The sequence below is a fragment of the Poromitra crassiceps genome (genome assembly GCF_964638095.1).
Source record: "Poromitra crassiceps genome assembly, chromosome: 10".
Lineage (NCBI taxonomy): Eukaryota > Metazoa > Chordata > Actinopteri > Beryciformes > Melamphaidae > Poromitra > Poromitra crassiceps.
In genome coordinates this window covers 24,820,882-24,841,494 of record NC_139631.1, presented here as the reverse complement: position 1 = coordinate 24,841,494, position 20,613 = coordinate 24,820,882, and the positions used below count along the sequence as shown (strand labels likewise).

Below are 20,613 nucleotides of genomic sequence, written 5' to 3'. Positions count from 1 at the left end.
GACCTGCACACTGAAAATGGCGAGTTTGACATGCTCGACATACGTTTTTATGGTTCTACACTATGCAGCGTTTTCTTTTTGCGGGGATTTAGCAATTTGGTTCCACCAAAACAAGTTCCTCCACTCCACTATTTCGCAAGGACACCGTCGCTGGGCTTAGCGCCGCCCAAGGCGATTGTGATTGGCTTAAAGAGATGCAAAGACGGCAGAGCGTTGTTTCCCCCCTATACCAGAATGAGTAGGTTGAGCCAGACTCTGTCCAGCCTAACCTCGCGTCACCAGAAGAAGACCCGCCCCATCTTCCGGTGGTCCGCAGTTTTTTCGTTCCCCCATAGAAATTCAGCAGTAGGCAGCCTAACCTCGCCAGTCGCTACGACTTAGAGAAGAAATAAGAAGCATGGACATACCAGACAAAGTATTCAAAGAAGTGCTGAAGAAACTTGCCGGATCCATAACATTACGTCTGAACGGAACGCAAGAATTGAGCGGAATATTTTCCTGGAGCACAGCACTTTGGTTCCGGGTCTTCCGCCCATTAGCCGGAAGACTCTGAACGAGGTTTACCCATCCAGGCTAGTCCAGCCGGTGGTGAAGTGCGGAGATAGTTTGGCCAAGCGAGACCACATCTTCGTAAACACATTTCTCAATACTTGAGCTGTTTACGAGCATCTGCCTGCCGACGTTCACACACGCTCTCTTTGGAATTCAAAGCTCGAGCATCTTCAGTGGTCCTTCAGCCTTAATATGCAGCATGCTGTTAGCTCCTTCAACAGCCAATAACGAGTGGCAGCAATGCATGGTGTTGAAACGATGCTTCAAGACGTGTGTGTGTGTGTGTGTGTGTGTGTGTGTGTGTGTGTGTGTGTGTGAGTGTGAGTGTGAGTGTGTGTGTGTGTGAGTGTGAGTGTGTGTGTGTGTGTGTGTGTGTGTGTGTGTGTGTGTGTGTGTGTGTGTGTGTGTGTGTGTGTGTGTGTGTGTGTGTGTGTGTGTGTGTAGTGGTGGTGCTGGTGGGTGGCGGGCTGTCAGATGCTGCTGCCTTGTCCATATCAGCAAGGGACGGCAGAAATGTACTAACAAATTGAAATAACGAACACCGCCATGCCCACCTTCTGTGGATTATTCGCTGTTGTTTAATTCAAACTTGTTAGAAAAACGCTGACTGTCGGGAAGGACGCTCGGATAAGTTAGCCTCCCACCACAACTCTCATTACTGACCCCACAGAGAGACAAGCGTGGGCTAATTTTAAGGGTAAACTGATTATAAAGTTAACACAGAATAATGTAGCATGTCAACAAAGTACGCGAGGACAACCACCGGGCAAACAAAACCAAAAACATACAAGCTTGCACAAACACACACACCTACAGATTCACTCAAACACCTACATAGGCCAGCCTGTAACACACATATCTACACAAGAGACCTGAGCGTTAGGGGTTAGTAATAGTAATTGTTATGAAAGCATCGTGGAAATGTCTAACATTTCCACAGCATGCTGAGCACGGCTGTTGCGCTGGTCCTTTTTCCCCAGCCGTAGAAATAGCTTTCTGGATTTAATTGGATGGTGGGCACGCTGAGCTGCGAGGTGAGAGGCTTAGTGCTGAGAGAGTTAGAAGGTCTAACGAAGGGGTGTCAAACTCAACTCCTGGAGGGACCCCTCTAGGCTGCCCTCTGCTCCTAATAAGTTAATTAGCTCAACACTGGGTCACCAGAACAGAATACATTTCACATGATGGAGCTGATTAAGAATTACAGTCAATGATTTCTTTGCATCCTTATAATTTTGTTTCGCTGTGACCTCTAAGTATGAGCACATACAGTAGTGGAGAAAGTTTTTTTTTTTCTTTTTTCAATTTCGATCTAGTTCTGCCCCTTATCTTTCTCCCCGACTAAAAACGCTTCAAATACTAGAGATTATTTTTCAATTTTCCACCTTTTCGTCGGGGAGAGTATACATCCCCCTGTCCTCATCAGCTCGAGCAGATATCATCTCTTCCCTGAGTCTCTGTACAGTTTAACATTTTATAGACGTGATTATGAGTACTTTGGTGGTGTGGTTTGATAATCGAAGTGAGAAGTATCTCCATAGGACGGGTGTGTAATTACTTATCTGTTTGCCCGTGGTTTTCTCTCAGTGCCACAATCAATTACTCTGTCCTCGGAAATGATAAATAATGCGGAAAGCTTGCGGCTAAATAGATTTCGGGAGAGCAAATCCAATATTTCACCTTGGAGAGAACGGAGCAAACAGCTGAAACAAAATGGCTACAGTAATGACTCCCTCGTCCTATCTTAATATGGCTAGGTACACAGCACAACATGCTCCCTGTGTTACAGGGAGCGAACACAGGGAGCGTTACTTGGACATTGGCATATAATATGTGCGTGACTGTACTCCTGATCTGATTATTGAATATGCACTTAAATCAAGGAAAGCAGTTTCCCATCATATCCCAAAACGCCAAAGTAATCAAAGCCTGTGCTTTTTTTTTTTTACATTTTCTCGGGTACCCTCTGCTTCTTTCAATATATCAAACAAGCATATTTTCAAAAACAAGTGATACACAGCTAAGGGGATTATGCAAAAAACTTGTCTTTCTTGTACCTCCTAGATATAAAACAAAACAAGATACATCGGCCAAGAAAAAGAAGGGGAAATGTGCTGTCTTCAGTGTGTGCATATTGCTTTTGGCAACAAAAAAAAAAGAGGAGAATAGAACATCCTCCGGCAATTTCTGTCAGAACTGGATGAAAACGAATGGATTTTCAAGTGACGGTAGCCTGTAGCTCTGGCACTGTGACCACTCACCCCTATTCTTCTCCCCCTGCATCAGCCATTGTAGCTGTGTCTTATAAGATGTGCATTGATTAGTAATGCCTTGACGTTAATAACCAGTAAATTACAGAGCAAGCTATAGAGCTAACCCTGCTGAGTGCTGGGCTGTTTAATTAGTAAACCAAATAGGAAATCAAAGTGAAGGCAAAATCAATAGATGGGTAAAATGTAGGGTAGTACACAGAGAGTATATGGGTTACCTCAATCTAACCCCTCCCCTTCCTCCTGTGCATTACAAGACAGATCAAAAGATAAGCACCCAATTCATTCAAAGGCCATGGCAGCGGACAAGTGAAATGTCAGTGAAATAAGATAAGTTGGTCGGCACAGGCTCTTTGGCGCGCCCCGCTGTTATTTATCCCCAAGGAACAGTCATCCCGCCCTCTGCGAGAGCACGGAACCGTCGTTTTTTTTAAAAGGCGTATATCTGCTACATCTTTGTTCCACTCGTGTGATAAAGTACCACGGGGTAACTTCAGGATCAAGCCTGTGCCGTCACGTCCGTGTTACCTGAGATGATGGAGGCCAAGCGGAACACGTCGGGGTGTCGGACGGGCGCCACGGGTTCATACGGGGATGTTTCATAGAACTCTCCACCTGCAACAACAAAAAGATGACAAAGGGTCAATTACATTGAAATGGATGTTCTGGCTCCTGCCCCGTCGTCTACCTGCCCGGCGGAGCTGAACAAAAACAACACTCCCCTGTCACTAATGATATGACGCAAATTGAGAAGTGAAAGTAAGAAAACAACAACACTATGAGCCCGAAAATAGCTTGGAAATATAGCGATGTCTTTAAATTCAAATACGGTACACTTTGAAGCTTCACACACTGCATCCTTTCCGTTTTGTTCTGCTTGGCCCTGAGTTTTCAAAGCACAGATCTAATAAGTTTCATGAAGCGCATTGGAATGCATAATCTATCTTTCATCTGAGAGGTCGATAGCAGCAGTTCATCCAAGACTGAATGCGCATATGTGATTTAAGAGGGAGTCGTACTGAGATTGACTCCTCATATTGGATAGTCTGGCCACCTGGCTCCCACTTAAAAATGTGTCTATCCTGAATGCAGGTGGCTAATTCTGTGATATGCAAAACACAATGTTCACCAGAGTCAAATCATTTCCTTTTGGAGAGAATATTTGTCCCTGGTGCGCTTTGATTGAGGAGAGCGGTTGAGTGAGTGAAGCAAAAGCACTGCATCCTCCCCGCTAACAATCTATTCCTGTTTGTAAAAAATATATATATATATGAGAAAAAATTTCAAATTAGCACTCAACTGACTGAGTCTCTCCCATGTGCCTGCTTCTCTGTAGGCCCTAATCCCACATTTAAAATTCATAGCCATTCGGTGTGATTGAGACAAACCCTCCAGTGTGTAATAGCTTTGCATTCGCATCCCAACAGAAACACAGGCAGGATGTTGTGAGGCAGGCTTGGAGGGCCCACCGCAGCAAATGAGACAATCCGAGACCTGTTGGTTGAGAACAGTGCTGCCTGGACAACCAATCGGCAGATCCAATCAATAGATACACCGCATTTTGTTTATCAGCACGCTTCACCGTCGCTTTTGAAAAAGATGATGTGAGCTGATAAAATGTATTCGTTGGGCTGCTCCGATAATAGGTAAAGCTGTTGTCGAGGGTGTGTGTGTGTGTGTGTGTGTGTGTGTGTGTGTGTGTGTGTGTGTGTGTGTGTGTGAATGTGTGCCCTGTGTATCCCAGTATGTGAACATGCGAGTATCATTTACATGTGGCATTGTTTATCTCTGCTGTGAGCATAATTTCGTGCTCACATTATAGTCAGAAATCTAAAATATAAGCCACAACAATAACATCAAATATGAGACTCAGACTTAGTAATGATACTGTATTTCATCAAAAGCGGTACGCGAACAAAAACAAATCATCCACCACTGCTATATACAGGTACAGGATAGTATACAGCATATAGTTATACACAGGTACAGGATAGTATACAGTATATAGTTATACACAGGTACAGGATAGTATACAGTATATAGTTATACACAGGTACAGGATAGTATACAGTATATAGTTATACACAGGTACAGGATAGTATACAGTTGTTGCTAATTTCATTTGACCAGATTACCACGGTAGTCGACTGCCAATTTCACAGTCGAATAGTCGCAAAATGTGGTTATGAAACAAGGATCATTCCAATCTGGCTATATGGGGGTGCTGAATGTCTGGTTTTAAATAGAATTGCTTGGTTCCTCCCAATAGATTGTGATATATGGCCTATTTTTGGTATAATACCAATGCCGTAAAACCAAACAAACAAAATCAAACAAGCTCATGCCAATGGATTTTCTGATTGCCAGATAGGCTTATAAAAAGAAAGCAAGAAAGAATAGTCAGTCGAATATTCGCATTGGACAGCCAAATCCAATTTGACTGACAGAATTGTGAGTCGGGTACAGCCCTAGTTAATACCACTGCTGTGGCAGCAGTGAGGGGGGCTTTTGTAAAGAACAATGACAAAATTACATATCCTACTTCTTATACAATTACATATCACATTCGTTCATTTTATAATAAAATATATATATATATATATATATATATATATATATATATATATATATATATTAGGGCTGTCAATCGATTAAAACATTTAATCGCGATTAATCGCATGATTGTCCATAGTTAATTGTGATTAATCGCAAATGAATCGCAGAATTTTTTTATCTGCTCTAAATCTACCTTAAACCGATATTTTTCAAGTTTTTAATACTCTTATCAACATGGGAGTAGACGAATATGCTTGCTTTATGCTGATATGTTTATTATTATTGGAACAATGACAAATACTGCATAATTAGCCTACTGGTTCATCTGAAGAAAAGAGCACAGGAGCAGCTGTGTGCCAGCTCTCTCCCCTTCTCTCTTTCTCTCTCTGACTCTGGTCTGATCGCCCTCCCTGTCTGTCTGTCTCGCTCGCTTTCTCTGCCTCTCTTCCCCCCGCGCTCCGTCTGTCTGTCTCTCTCTCTCTCTCTCTCTCTCTGCAATGGTCTGATCGCGCTGATGCGCCCTCTCTCTCACCCAAAATGTGGGACATTTTCTCAATTTTAAGCTGAACTTGCCAACATTATACCCATTTTCTTCCTCCTTTTCTGCGCACGGGGGTTTCTTTCTGCTTGCTATCAACGTTACTGCTTCCTGATTTCCCAAACTACGGGTCGGACCAAGGCTCAAACTTCAAAGAAATGCATGCGTTAATCGTGTGTAAAAAAAAATAGTGGCGTTAAAAGGAATTTGAGTTAACACGCGATTAATATATATATATATATATATATATATATATATATATATATATATATATATATATATATATATATATATATATATATATCCTACTATAATGTGAAGGGAACTCTGTCTGTCTGTCCATCTGTGCAACATTTATCTCTGCAGTTGGTCAATCAATCGTTGGCTAATCAGGGTAGCAGCAGGGGGAGTCTGGTAACACCTGCGGCTGATCAAGTACTCAGGGAGCCATTTACTCGCCCAGTTTCCAAGCAGCATGGTAAGTCAGTTTGGACCAGAGGAGCGAGCAGACAACACCTCTCTCTCTGACTTCCACCATGAAGCTGCTAAGAAGATCATCCTTTCAACAAGTGAGTCTCCATTATTACTGGGGAAAAGCTGGGCCCCACAAAGGTGATCAGAAAGGCTCAGCGTTCTCTCTCTCTGCTCTATTGAGGAAAGCCCTAAAAGCCAGAGACCCCAGACGTGAGGAATCTTCAGTTAACCTTTGACCCCTTCCCCTTTCCCTGATGCTGAAGGGGACTTTTCTCTTGTAATTGTTCAAAATCTCAGAAGATCAGCGTGGCAACAGCCTCAGACTGGTGTAAACACATCTCTGTCAATTCTGAATGGCCATGCCTCCATCTTATGGCTAGTTCAACATCTCTACTCTCCATCAATACTGACAATCATAACATGGAGCAGCTCAGCTGGCTATTCTCTGAGCACATATTGACAACTGGCACAGCTGAGGATTCAGGATTGTGTGTGTGTGTGTGTGTGTGTGTGTGTGTGTGTGTGTGTGTGTGTGTGTGTGTGTGTGTGTGTGTGAGAGAGAGAGAATGGAGGGAGAGAGAAAGGACACACAAAGGAGAGAAATGATACGAGAGAGAGACAAAGACAGGTGGAAAATGGGCGAAAGGGAGACCGGAGACACCGAGTGACAGTCAGAACAACCTATTCTCCCCATTTTGAGTGTGTGCGTGTCTTGTCTGTTTCTTTGTGCGCGTGTGTCTAAAGATATGCAATGCTCACGTCTTTCTGCTGTGTTAGTATTTCAGTCCGGTATGTGGTATGTCTGTCATTCTGTCTGTGTGTATCGTTTTATTTTTATATAAGCCCTCTGCGCCACCTGCTTCTCCCCCACCTTTGTTTTCGTGCTTTACATTTCTGTGCAGAGAGGGAGACTTGAGTGGCTTCTGGACTCGAGAACTCCCAGTAGCTATGTCTAATTACAACAATTACTTCGTATGCTATAGTGCTTTAGAAGCTGTTTAAGGAGGCGAGCGTACCGCTTAGCAAACAACCACCTCCACCAATGTTCCACAGATGTAAGTGTGAAGGAACAGTTTGTACTGCATAGGGCAACATGGACTAACTCAACGATGATGCTCCTCCATCTTTTGCCAAGAGCGAATCCTACCGTGCCGTTGTTGCTTCCTATTTGGTTCCGGCAGCTCTTTATACTAGTATAGGAAAGCTTCACTGCACAATCAAATTATGTTAATCCACACAATGAATTTCATAAGAGGAAATTTAAGTACTGTAGTGATTCTACAAAACAATAATGTCAAACCCCCTACAGTAGCTGTGGTTAATGCATTTTAAAAGCGTATTTATTTCACATGAATGTTGCAACAGGCCATGCTGGATCCGTTGCAAAACGCACCATAATGGCACACACACACACACACACACACACACACACACACACACACACCCTTAGGATGTGGAAAAAAGAGAAGACGTACCGCAGAAGGCCTTGTACTTTAAAAGAAAATGGCTCATTGACAGTCACCCTGGACCCAATTATGCATTCATCAAGTATAGAAAAGTCTTCCCAGCTGTTTAGTGATAAGATGGTTTTAGCCTCAGGGCAACAACTTATCGGTGTAATTAAGCCTCCGTTTGACTTCATTTGCTCTGACAGTATGGAGCATGACCGCGGCGCGGCAGAGACAGACAATCAGGCCTCTCCCTCCTTACGTTACCAGAGGAATATACTGCTCTCTTATGTAAGTGGATTCAGAGTCTTCTCCGTTGCCGTGAGGGGTTTTGTGAAGCTGTTAGGGACCATCACTCATCCTCCTCATATGCATTATCAATGCAACGAACTCCCCAGGGGATGGGAAAAATCCTATCGATTTTTTCCAGTGACATTCTTGGCAAACAGTTTATGGCTCGAAGCAAAGTCAATTTTAATAACTGTCATTCAGCTTGTTTTGTTTTTAAAGGTGCCCTAGACTGATTACGTTCTCCTTTACTATTGATTTTACATTTTTCCCCTATTTGTTGTGGGCGATGTTGAGGAAAGCCCTGTTGCCTATTATGTATTACTTCAAATTCAAATAACAACTTATTAATTACACAGAAAGAAATCTTTAGTCTATCAAATCAAGTATTCAATATAATCATTTCAGAAGGAACAAGAAATAAGGGAATTTCAATGAGATGTGTTTATCGTTCCTCTCAACTCTACTGTGGCTACTGTGTTCATGTCAAAGAAAATATGAAGCAAAGTGCCGCCGTAAATGCATCTTTCTTCGATTTGTGCTTAACAGAACATGAGTTTCAGCATAAATTCAGTTAACGGCTCAGCTTTTGAAGGGATATTGACATTTTAAACTCAATTTCAAACCATACAAATAGGATATTGGAATAGCTGAGAAGATAAAGAATATTTCAAGCCACAATTCCAATCCAACGTGGCATGGTGGGCAAACACAGCTGAGGAAATGAGAACTGAAATTTTCAATGTTCCATTTGGCTATGCCAATACAATGTTCACTCACCTAAATCAACACTCACTCAGATACTCACTCATATACTCAGCATTTTAATACTTGGTGTCAGGTAAATGTTGAATATAGTGTCAATTCTATAAAAAAAAACAGTAAAAATCACCTTTACGGCACAGCAGCATATTGGACAGAGTGCTAAACATAGGCATCAGCAGGGAAGCCCTGTATATCTGCCATAATACATTTTATGTTTAAATGAATGTAAACCCATATTTTTTGACATGGGGAAGGAGGTTGCAAGTTCTACTAAAATTTACAATAATTGATTAATTGGATTGATATAGTGCCTTTCAAGACACTCAAAGCGCTTCACATATCAGGGGAGGGAGGGGAGGCAACTCATCTCATCCTCCACCGATGTGTAGCACCCACCTGGGTGATGCACGGCAGCCAGTTTGTGCCAGAACGCTCACCACACATCAGCTGTCATGGTGGAGAGTTGAGGACTGAATGTGCCAATTAAGTAACGAGGGATGATTAGGTGGCTTACAACATATATGATTACAACAGCTTAAATTGCTTCATATAAACAACTTTAGTAGCCTATCTAATATACTGCATGGTCGTGATTGATAGTCAACGGATGATAACCAAAATAAGCTCATCACAAATCAATGCATTTGTAAAAAAAAAAAAAGAAAATCAAGAATTGATTTCTTCTTTGTGTTTTGAATTAATCCACATGCAACGAAGAAGATGTGGTTGGCTGACAGCAATTTCAATTAATGATGCTGAGAGACAGAGAGAGAGAGACAGAGACAGAGAGAGACAGAGAGACAGAAGAGAGAGAGAGGGAGGAGAGAGGCAGAGAGACAGAGAGGGGGCAGCCACACGATGACAGCCGCAAGGTCTGTCAGTTGACTTCTATGATTCACATTCATTCACCACCGGGGGGGGGGGGTTGGGGGGCGTGGTAGAGTCCTTAGTAGTGGGGGCTTTCAAGCCTTGTTGATGAGGCCGATGGCAGTTGGGGAGAAGCTGTTCTTGTGACGAGAGGTTTTAGTCTTGACAGACCTCAGTCTCTTGCCGTACAGAGTATTTCAATGAGTTTGTGTCCGGGTTTGGGGGAAGTCGGCCATGATTTTTTCTGAGACCGCTTCAGCGTCCTGGCAGTGTGCAGGTCCTGAAGGGGTGGCACGTTCCATCCGATCACCTTTTCTGCACAGCGGATGATACGTTGCCCTCTGCTGATGTCCTTGAGAGTGGCAGCAGCATGCCAGACGGTGATGGAGGAGGGAAGGATGCACACAACGATGGAGGTGTGTAAAAGTGCACCATCATTGCCTTTGGCACTTTGAATTGCAGGTCCTGGCTGATGATGGACACCAGAAAGCGGAAGGACTCCACAGTGTTAATTGGGGAGTCAGTCATCCAGGGTGATGTTATCCTTCATTGCCCCTGTGGAGAAATTCATCCTCTGCATTTGACCCAACCTCTATAGGAACCTTCCTAGAACTAGGAGCAGTGGTCAGCCACAGTGTAGCGCCTGGGGACCAACTCCAGTTCGATTGCCAGTGCCCTATACATGTCTTTGATGGTGGGAGGAAACCTTGGAGGGGACCTGGAGGAAACCCGCGCCAACACGGGGAGAACATGCAAACTCCACACAGAAAGGACCTGGGACGGACCGGTGTTCGAACCCGGGACCTTCTTGGTGTGAGGCAACAGTGCTAACCAGTGAGTCACCGTGCCGCCGGGCCCGGGACAAAATTATCCCATATGGACCAAACCCTCCTCAATCCAATTAGATTAGACAATTAGAGGGCCCCTCCTGCTCCCCTCCTGGTTCCAGGGACGGGGACAACTGACCCTGTTGTCCCCCACCTGTCGGTTATGGCCTGGCCAGGAGTCCTAACGGCCACATCATGACAGTATTCACTCAGCAGAATGGCCTGTCACTCACTCACTCTCCGCCCACATAGAGAGCCTGAGAACTCACTCCACTATAATAGACTATAGTCCAATCTCCTCTACTTAGCGCTCATTTCAGCCACACTGTCGCACTCCTCCATTCACACTGCACGGTGAATAGGAGTCATCTCGGCGGCCCGCTCACCTTACAGTATAGAAAATCATTAGACAGATTTACGAGGACAAACAGCTGGCGCTCTCTCATCATATCTCACTCATCCTTTTCACTCCTTTTGGAGCGGCAGATGAAAAGGGAGAGGACGGCATGAAAAGCAAGGAGGAGGGGAGGCGCTTGAAAAGCCGTATTGATCAGGTCCCGGAGCTATCGACAGGTCCCTTCCTCTGATGATGAAGTAGCCAACTAGCGAGTGCCGACCGGGGTTTGTCGGCGCGGGGAGGGGCGGGGGGGGGAAGCAGAGAGGACATATTCAGCATGCAGGAGCCAGCTCCCCCTATCCCCTGACATGCAGGGCAGGCTGGGAAAAATGTTCTGCTTATGACAGTGGATGGCTAAGGTAATGGCCGGTGACTGCTACCATTGCTCATAGTAATGATGGTTTCACCCAGGAATACTGTGTACCTTTATAGCCCCCCTCTCCTCGGTAGTTTCCCCCGTGACTCTCTCTCTCTCTCTCTCTCTCTCTTCCTCTCGCTCTTTCACTCTTTGGTCTTCGCTCGCTGTCCCCCTCTTATTTATCTCCCCTTCCTCTCCTGTTCTATCCCTCTGCTCTGTCGTTCTGTCCAGCTTTACACACACAGGCGCCACGTGCACATCCGGGCTGACGACTTAGTTTCTATGTAACTTCCCACAGCGTTAAGAGGGTCCAGCCCGGGGGTATTAGCGTGGGGATAGTGACATATTCAGAGTGTGACCTTTTGCAACGCTGACATTCACGAAAAGGATGAAAATAAATCATTCCACGAAAATTGTCTGCTTTTCTTCGTCATTTCATCTAAAGATACAGTCTCCACTCACAATAAGCCCGAATAGACTTGTGTGGACTGGAGTTTGAACTCGCTCCGTTCTCTCTCTCTCTCTCGGCAGCGAAGAGTCGGCTCAGCTAATTAAACCGCTATGAAAGCTCCACACAAAAGATCTTCGATTCCTACTTTGAGATTCAGGCTGTGGTTTCATCGCAAAAAGCGATGAAATAAATGCATGTGGGAGGTGTGGAACTTATCGTTTAAATTAACAATTCCGCTGCAAACCTGCCAGGCCATATTATGCACATGAGGCCCAAGGCACAAGTGAAAGTGAACCGCAGCCACACCATACAATATCCCTGTGTGTAGCAGGCAGTGTTTCTTTCTTAGTAATTACTTCTTTTATAGATTCCAACTGCTAACCCTCATTGCCTCACAAGCGAGACAGGCCCATTCAGAGCAGAAACCACCCATTATCCATCAAGGGCGGCCGCATTGACGCATTGAATTCAGCTGCCATTTTCCGTTAGGAACCACAATTAACAGGTCACCATTAGCAACTATTACTGACAGCTCAAAGACTGCCATTTATAACAGCCTTTAGCCGGGTTTTTAGAAGGGAAATGGTGCAGTACAGTAGCTTCAAGGCAGGTGACAAGTGCGTATAGAGATCAAGATCGAGAAGAAAGCCTAACGCCAAAATCTTGACTCTGTTTGAGGGCTCGCTATTCAAACAACATATTCTATTTGCATTGTGTTTTGAAGTTTAGCTGCCAACAACAGCCGAATTGTGTCAACATTTTTGCTGCTGGTATTTGAAGAAGACACTTGATGACGGTCTGGAGACACACTGAGGAACTCAGCATAAGCTGGATGTTTCATTGCTCTAACAAATTGTCAACTTTGAAACACCTTTCAGAGATGCAGTCTGCCTCATCTGTTGAATTGGAAGCTGCTCTGAAGTGCCGAGACGCTGTGTGCGCTATTACCTTGTAGGCCTTTTTAGCTCCAGTCCAACAGCCATTGTGTGGGCCGATTTGATTTGCAACTGCATGCCGCTGACACAGGACAGCAGCTTACAGTAAGGACCTTTCCGCTGAGGTCATTTTATGGTAAGTTTGATTCGACTTTGCCAGGGAAAGATGCACTAACCTTTCAATCTCGGGGGAGACTCGGCCTTGGAAATGTTGGACGCATTTAGCTTCTTTTCAGCCAGTTTCAGTTTATTTGCAGTTATGTGTGACATTCTCGGTTATCAGACTGTAGCAGTCAACTTTACCATGGGCAGAGGTGAGAGCACAGTGTGAAGCAGATTCAAACGCATCCAGACACAGGCCAGTCTATGAATCCACTTGACCCCAAACTGGGACAGCTATTCATCACACATTATTTCAGTTAAATAATGTCAGTGTTCCTGAATGAACCCGTAATCCTGACAACATTCATGTGTACTATTAAACAGGGGAGGTTTGATTGGATGGATTGCAAAATAATGCAACACAACAACGCTTTGATCCTGTTTTTTTTTAGCCCATGTGGATTATTCAAATACTCGGCTACAAACCCAGACGTTAAGATTGACTCAGTATTTCAAAAGCCTGCTCTAAATCTTAGTGTGTCAACATGAGGTAGGTAAACATCAGTTCACAGATACAATGGTCCAGCCTACTAGTCATGTTTTTCCCTGTCTTCTCTAAAGCTGCGGGCAACCTCGTTCCCCATGTCAACAGAGGCATAAGCTGCACACCTTCTCTGGCAGTCATGTCCTGGCAGGGGTGAGCCTCCATATGAGCAGGCTGCACTGTGCAGTGGCCTTAGGTCACCACGAAGTGCTGCTCCATGCAAAGTGCCCACCACACACCGCACAAAGTGGATAAATGAGTTTGCACTCAAGCCACTACAGTCACCGCTCTTCACCCAGCACAACAGTTAACATGCAGCGCTCTCTGTCCTTCACTGGCTTTCTGCTCATCCTCCATGTCTCTATCCTCCCCTGGCTGTCTGCTCGTCTACCATGTCTCTGTCCTCCACTGGCTTTCTGCTCATCCTCCATGTCTCTATCCTCCACTGGCTGTCTGCTCGTCTACCTTGTCTCTGTCCTCCACTGGCTGTCTGCTCATCTTCCATGTCTCTGTCCTCCACTGGCTGTGTGCTCATCTACCATGTCTCTATCCTCCACTGGCTGTCTGCTCATCTACCATGTCTCTGTCCTCCACTGGCTGTCTGCTCATCTACCATGTCTCTGTCCTCCACTGGCTGTCTGCTCATCTTCCATGTCTCTGTCCTCCACTGGCTGTGTGCTCATCTACCATGTGTCTGTCCTCCACTGGCTGTCTGCTCCTCTACTATGTCTCTATCCTCCACTGGCTGTCTGCTCATCTACCATGTCTCTGTCCTCCACTGGCTGTATGCTCCTCTACCATGTCTCTATCCTCCACTGGCTGTCTGCTCATCTACCATGTCTCTGTCCTCCACTGGCTGTCTGCTCCTCTACCATGTCTCTATCCTCCACTGGCTGTCTGCTCCTCTACCATGTCTCTGTCCTCCACTGGCTGTCTGCTCCTCTACCATGTCTCTGTCCTCCACTGGCTGTCTGCTCATCCTCCATGTCTCTATCCTCCACTGCTGGTCTGCTCGTCTACCATGTCTCTATCCTCCACTGACTGTCTGCTCATCTACCATGTCTCTGTCCTCCACTGGCTGTCTGCTCATCTTCCATGTCTCTGTCCTCCACTGGCTGTCTGCTCATCTTCCATGTCTCTGTCCTCCACTGGCTGTCTGCTCATCTTCCATGGCTCTGTCCTCCACTGGCTGTCTGCTCGTCTCTGTCCTCCACTGGCTGTCTGCTCGTCTCTGTCCTCCACTGGCTGTCTGCTCGTCTCTGTCCTCCACTGGCTGTCTGCTCGTCTCTGTCCTCCACTGGCTGTCTGCTCATCTTCCATGTCTCTGTCCTCCACTGGCTGTCTGCTCGTCTACCATGTCTCTGTCCTCCACTGGCTGTCTGCTCATCTACCATGTCTCTGTCCTCCACTGGCTGTCTGCTCATCTACCATGTGTCTGTCCTCCACTGGCTGTCTGCTCCTCTACCATGTCTCTGTCCTCCACTGGCTGCCTGCTCGTCTACCATGCCCTCTTTTTTTGTACCTTCTCTCACTCTCATTGCCCTCACTCACAGCCCAGTCCACCAGAATAAATTGTCAGCATTGTCCATTATTTTCTGGAATCCACGGATATGTAGAATATGAAAATTTCTAGACCAACCAAAATATGTTGCATAATGTTTCTAGATACGATACGTAACGTTATACAACATAGAGTCTAGCGACTGTCTCATGTTGAAGTACATCGCTGCCACCTAGGGTGAAGGGGTGGCATAGGCGGAAATGCATTGTCCCCGTCTTGCAAGCGAGAGAGCACATGTTCGATTCCCGAGCGAGGCACGTTTTTACCTTCGGGTTTAACCCCAACCCAAACCATACCCGTAACATTAACCAACTTGCTTTAGTTTCCTAAACCTAAACAAGGCGCTTTGTTGCCTATATTACTGTAACCAAAGGTGTTTTATTTGCGTTTAACGTTGAAAAGGCAGCGAGGTTTTCAAATTAACCGCCGTTTTTGTTTCAAATCAACATTGAGATTGTAGACATAAAATGCCATGTTTTAGAAACATATGTTTCAAATTTACGTATTCTACATATTCCCTGTTTTTAGACACATTCAATGGCAACATTTTGATCAGGTGATTGGGTTGTCACTCCTCCTTTGATCCCGAGCTCTCTCTCTCTCTCTCCCTCTCTTACTCTTGATCTCTCTCACATTAACAAATGTTAAATACAACTTTCAAAGCTACATTAGATGCCATCTAGCACCACGACTGCATCGAAACCTTCCTGTTTTGTCCACAAACGATTTTTAAAGTGGCTTAGCAGCATTTCGGGCAGGTCTGTTGGGATTGGGCCTTTCGTGTTTGTTTCCAGAGATGGATGTTATACACAGATTGTTTCCAGTTAACAAAGGCCTGCTTGACTGCACAATGGATCGTGATTAGATTAAAGCTGCCCTGTAAGAGCTTTTCGTCTGTGTTAAAGCGGGTTTTATCTCCCAAGGCGACAGGGCCAAAACGGGACACCACTGTGAAGCGTTCTTTGGACCAGCGGGGGAAGAAACACAAGCTCTGTGAAGAACATACTGTAGTGTAGGCAGAGAGGAGGTCTCTATCCTTCAGAGACCAGACGACTTGTTCGGGTGCTGTATTCAAACACTAAATACACTCTGACTGACGCATCCATTCATTAAAGATGTAGTTAAATGAGACCAAGAGGGACAAAGCAAGAGAGAGAGGCAGATGGAAAGATCACTTGAAAGAGAAAAAGAGACACGGAGGGCCTCGGGAACGTCCGTGTCATTACATTTCCCTTGAACTCGTGTCAGGGACCCTCGGCTGCGATCCGACTGATGAAGTGTATAGCGGCCGGGTACCAACAGCAGGCAGCCTGGTGCATCACTTTGCAGATCAGGCCGCGCAATCACTTCACAAAAACGCCAGGATGCTCAAATCTCGGACACTTCGCAATGTTTCACCATTAGCCCACGTCAAAACCGTTGAGTACATTATATAGTCCGTCTTTACGCCACGTGCACTCGACACCAGTTAGCCGGAGATTTCGTTTTGCGGAACTGGCCATGTGTGTAAGTATGCAGCATGTATAAGAAATACTGGGTGCTTGCTAGCCTTGAGGATGGCCTGGGAGAACTTAGCGCTGTCAGTCCAAGAGGCTAGCATGCTTTATGCTCTCTGTGTGTCTTGCAATGTAAAGCAGAAGGTCTCAAGGTTTCAGCAAAAGTGCTCTTTTATGTCCTGCGTAAGTGGACACATAAGGGCCGTTGAGCCGTAGGGGTGTAATCTAATAACATGGTAATATGGAACACTTTCGGTGGAAACCAATAGGTCCACCAGAACAGGTCTAGCTAATGTAATCCCATTATAGCTCCATTACTTTAGCGAGGGTGAGGAAAGCAGGAAAGCATATATATTTTTCATTGGAGGGTTTCTGGGCATCTCCTTAACAGGGCATTAGGGAGCAGGGCATCCTTAATGGGTGTGCTGTATATCTCTGCTATCTCTGCTTTGAGAGTACAACAATTCTTGAGATGGGAGTGTTCATTAAAACAAGAGTTAACATGATAGAGAATGCTCTGTTTCAATATAAAAGCAAATCAATTGTTGCATATAGCCACAGACATCTTTCTCATAACATGGTGCATATATCTTGTTGCACATTGTACAGCCAAATGTATTAAATCTTACTTATACATAATAGCAAGAGGCTGAACATGAGTGATCGCTCTAATGAGGCACATGCATAGGGCACATGTAGGCACATGTGTAATACATATTCAGTTATGACAGCGATGAACACACAGGAAGCTAAGCTACACCCACAGATACATGGAAGGAAACAGATTATCACTCAGTGCCCAGGTCATAATGCAGAATCACTCATACTGTGGATGCGCACACTCTATAGACATTATTTTTGACTCTGTTAGTTAAGTTCATGCAAATGCATGAGCTTAACAAAAAGCCAATGCCACGGTTCAAAAAGGTGCTAATTGGACAAGGCGTTCGAAAACCCGCCACACTGAAATGCAACGTGATGTGGAATTTGGGTAATAACCCTTTCACACCAAAGGTCCAACCAGCGTTATTACCAGGTTGATTTGGGTAAGAAAGGGTTAACCTGGGTTGCCTGACTCGGGTTGGCGACGAGAGGTGGGTCCGACAAGGGTTGATTTGAGTGTGAATGGCATCACCCAGGTTGCTATTTGTTAACCCAATAGCCTAATTGTTATGCATCCATCCTATAGGAATTATCCTATCGGAATTATGACCAGGGATTAACCCATGCTGGGTGACTTGGTGTGAATTGACAACAGAAGGTTTGAACGTAACCCTGGTCCAACCCTGGTCGTTGGTATGAAAGTGATCATCTCTAACCTCCTAAAACCATGGCAAGTACCCGAGAATCATGAAAGCATCTGCCTCCTACCTTCAGTGAGTCCCATGTGGATGCTCCAGTAGCTCTGCAGACACTGCAGCTCCTTCTTCATGCCCCTCTTGCAGCGGCAGTCATACAGGGGGCTCACCAGCAGCACCTCCAAGGCAGCCTGGCACTCCCTGTTGGTGTCCAGCATGGAGTCCTTCTCCTTGCCTACGAGACACTGGCGCATCACCCGGTACCGAGAGCTGCAGTGAGGGTTCTGGTTGCACATGTCACTGGCCTGGACACAGTCCACCCATTCTGGTTGAACACCGGGCCCAGACCCGGTGCTGGTGGCTCCAGGACCGTCGCTGGCCAACGACAAGGACAAAGCCGAGGAACCCCCCCAGGAACCTGCAGCCTCACCTGGGTAGAGGAGAGGAAGAGGACGGGGTGTCAAGAGAAAGAGGGCTCAGAAGTTGTAAATTGATTGTGTGTGTGTGTGTGTGTGTGTGTGTGCGTGTGCGTGTGTGCGTGTGCGTGTGTGTGTGTGTGTGTGTGTGTGTGTGTGTCTGTGTGTGTGTGTGTGTGTGTGTGTGTGTGTGCTTGTGCCCGCGCACACACACACACACACACACAATGTGAACATGCGGGATTTCTTTCTTTTCATTACATTTTGAGGGCAGCAACAGGTTGGTATTATAGTCTACCTATAAACAGGTATGATCACCCATGACAGCCGAAAGCACCCTTGAGCAAGACAATGAAACCCTAAAATGTTCTTGTATGATGGTGTCATATTATCTCTGTCCACACATAGTGACTGGAGCCTCTAAATTCCTGAATTCCTAGAAAATAGATGCCTTGTGCTTTGAGATAAGGGATTTTCATGTACTTTACTGTGTGATCACTGATCACTGATTTACCAGTGCGTGCGTACCTACATGCATTCACTTTATGTAGCTGCCAACACAAACTAGACTGCAGATTTGAGTTTCTCATTATTAGGCCAAAATCGAACCCAAGACCTGAATTGATCAGGAGGGTGGAACAACTATCTCAAATGAAAAAGACAAGTATTAGCCTATGTTTTATCCATATCTAAGTAGATAATTATCTTGTGGTGAGTAGACACATAGAGTAGACAGGGCAAGATCCTCAGAGCAGAGACTGAGGTGATGCTGTCTTGAAAGGAGTCAAGATCTAAACGCAGCTTCATGCAATTCAAAGTTACAGATACCTTTGGCGAAGTGACAAGAGAGACACCTTGTGGTTGCTTTAAACCCTGAGCTTGGACAGCAGGGATACTGCATCACATCAGTATCACACAATAATGAGTAATAAGAAGTTCATCTGCAAAATTATCTTATCCGGCAATTCGGAGAACCAATCTTGTCAGGGAACCTTTAGCTTCATCCACAAGAAGCAGATTATGATAATTATGATGATGATGATGATGATGATGGTGGTGGTGGTGGTGGTGATCATGATAATGATAATGGTGGTGGTGATTATGGTGGTGGTGGTGGTGATGATGAAGATCATGATGGTAATGATGATGATGTGATGATGGTGATTGTGGTGGTCATGATGATGATTATGATGAAGATCAAATTTCTCATATTCGACCTAAACAGTTAGCCTACATGTTCATTCTGTAAGTGAAAAGACACATCACAATTTACTCACTAAAAGTTGGATTCCGGGCTAACAGGAATATGCCATTATAATTATAGTTATAATAATTAGCCTAGCTCTTTGTTTGCACTCTATGAAAGCCTTGTCTATTTAATGGGTCCAACATAATTGATTCGGTGATTCAACAGCACAGATCAAGTTCATTTTTGTGCTAGATGAGGATTAAATAGGCTAATGCAATGAAAAATGGTATGTAACAGAAACGTCTAAAGAGCAGTTTACTGTAGCTACATAAATTAATTAAATTACTAGTCTTCAAACTCATTATGGACCTGTATAATTATATAATGGTGATATTTCACACGTTCACTTCTCACCTAAGAGCAGGGGAAAGATGTAAATATAAATCCACATAGCCTTCATTATGGATTCAGCTGCAACTGCAAGGAAGATGAGTTGGGATCCAATCAGGTATAATTTCCACCTTGCAAAAGGACTAGGTAATTTCCCTCTCCGGATCCTTGGCCCAGGCGTAACTATTAAAAATCCAATATCCTCATTCAACTCCCCCCCCAAAAATGTTATTGGACGCTCCTCCGAAAATCCTCGCTTTCCAATAATAATCCACCAGTTTTCAGACTAATCACGAAACAGAAAATCCTCTGATGTGGAAAAACAAAAATAAATACCAATCAAGCAATTAATCCAAATCAATCAATCCATGAAAGCAGTTTTTTCAGCGTCCGTTTGAGCGGCGTTCATATCGACGAACTTGATCTTTCCGCATTATCGGGGCTCAGATTGCCCGCTCCAATTGCCCCTTAACTTGGGACAAATAATTCCCTGTAACATTCCTTAAACCTGACGTGAAATGAAGTGTCGCTTATGTCAGTATCCCTAACGAGGCAGCGAAACTCATTTGAAAGTGCAGAGAAACGCCGACTGATTTCTTGGCTCCCCAAAAGCTGCGCTCCTCTGACTGACTTTGGAGAGTGTGAACGCTTCTTTTTCCTCTGCATGCGTGTGCTGGCATCACACCACTTTATAAAGACCACTTTCTGTGCGCCGGCAGAGGGCGCTGCTGCTAGGCTCTTTTATTGGAAAACACAGGACTCAATCACACCATGGCCCAATAATAAATGTTAAGAAAAATGACCATGATATTGCTATAATATTCCTATAAGGATTTACTGTAAGGTGCATGGTGACATTGATTTATCTCCTATGGTATAGGCTATTACACAGGA

At 44.8% G+C, this 20,613-nt stretch overlaps 1 protein-coding gene across 1 annotated transcript in view; it reads right to left on the bottom strand.

Moving 5' to 3' along the window:
• Positions 1-20,301, bottom strand: part of LOC310783378 (GDNF family receptor alpha-2-like) — a 57,476-nt gene extending 37,175 nt beyond the window's left edge. Inside the window, exons 1-3 of the mRNA XM_083644227.1 lie at positions 19,744-20,301; positions 17,798-18,154; positions 3,348-3,434 (exon numbers count right to left, since the gene is read on the bottom strand). Coding sequence (XP_083500353.1) covers positions 3,348-3,434; positions 17,798-18,154; positions 19,744-19,789 — 490 coding nt within the window. The 5' untranslated portion in view covers positions 19,790-20,301. The remainder of the gene's footprint in view (positions 1-3,347; positions 3,435-17,797; positions 18,155-19,743) is intronic.
• Between the last annotated feature and the right edge of the window lie 312 nt (positions 20,302-20,613).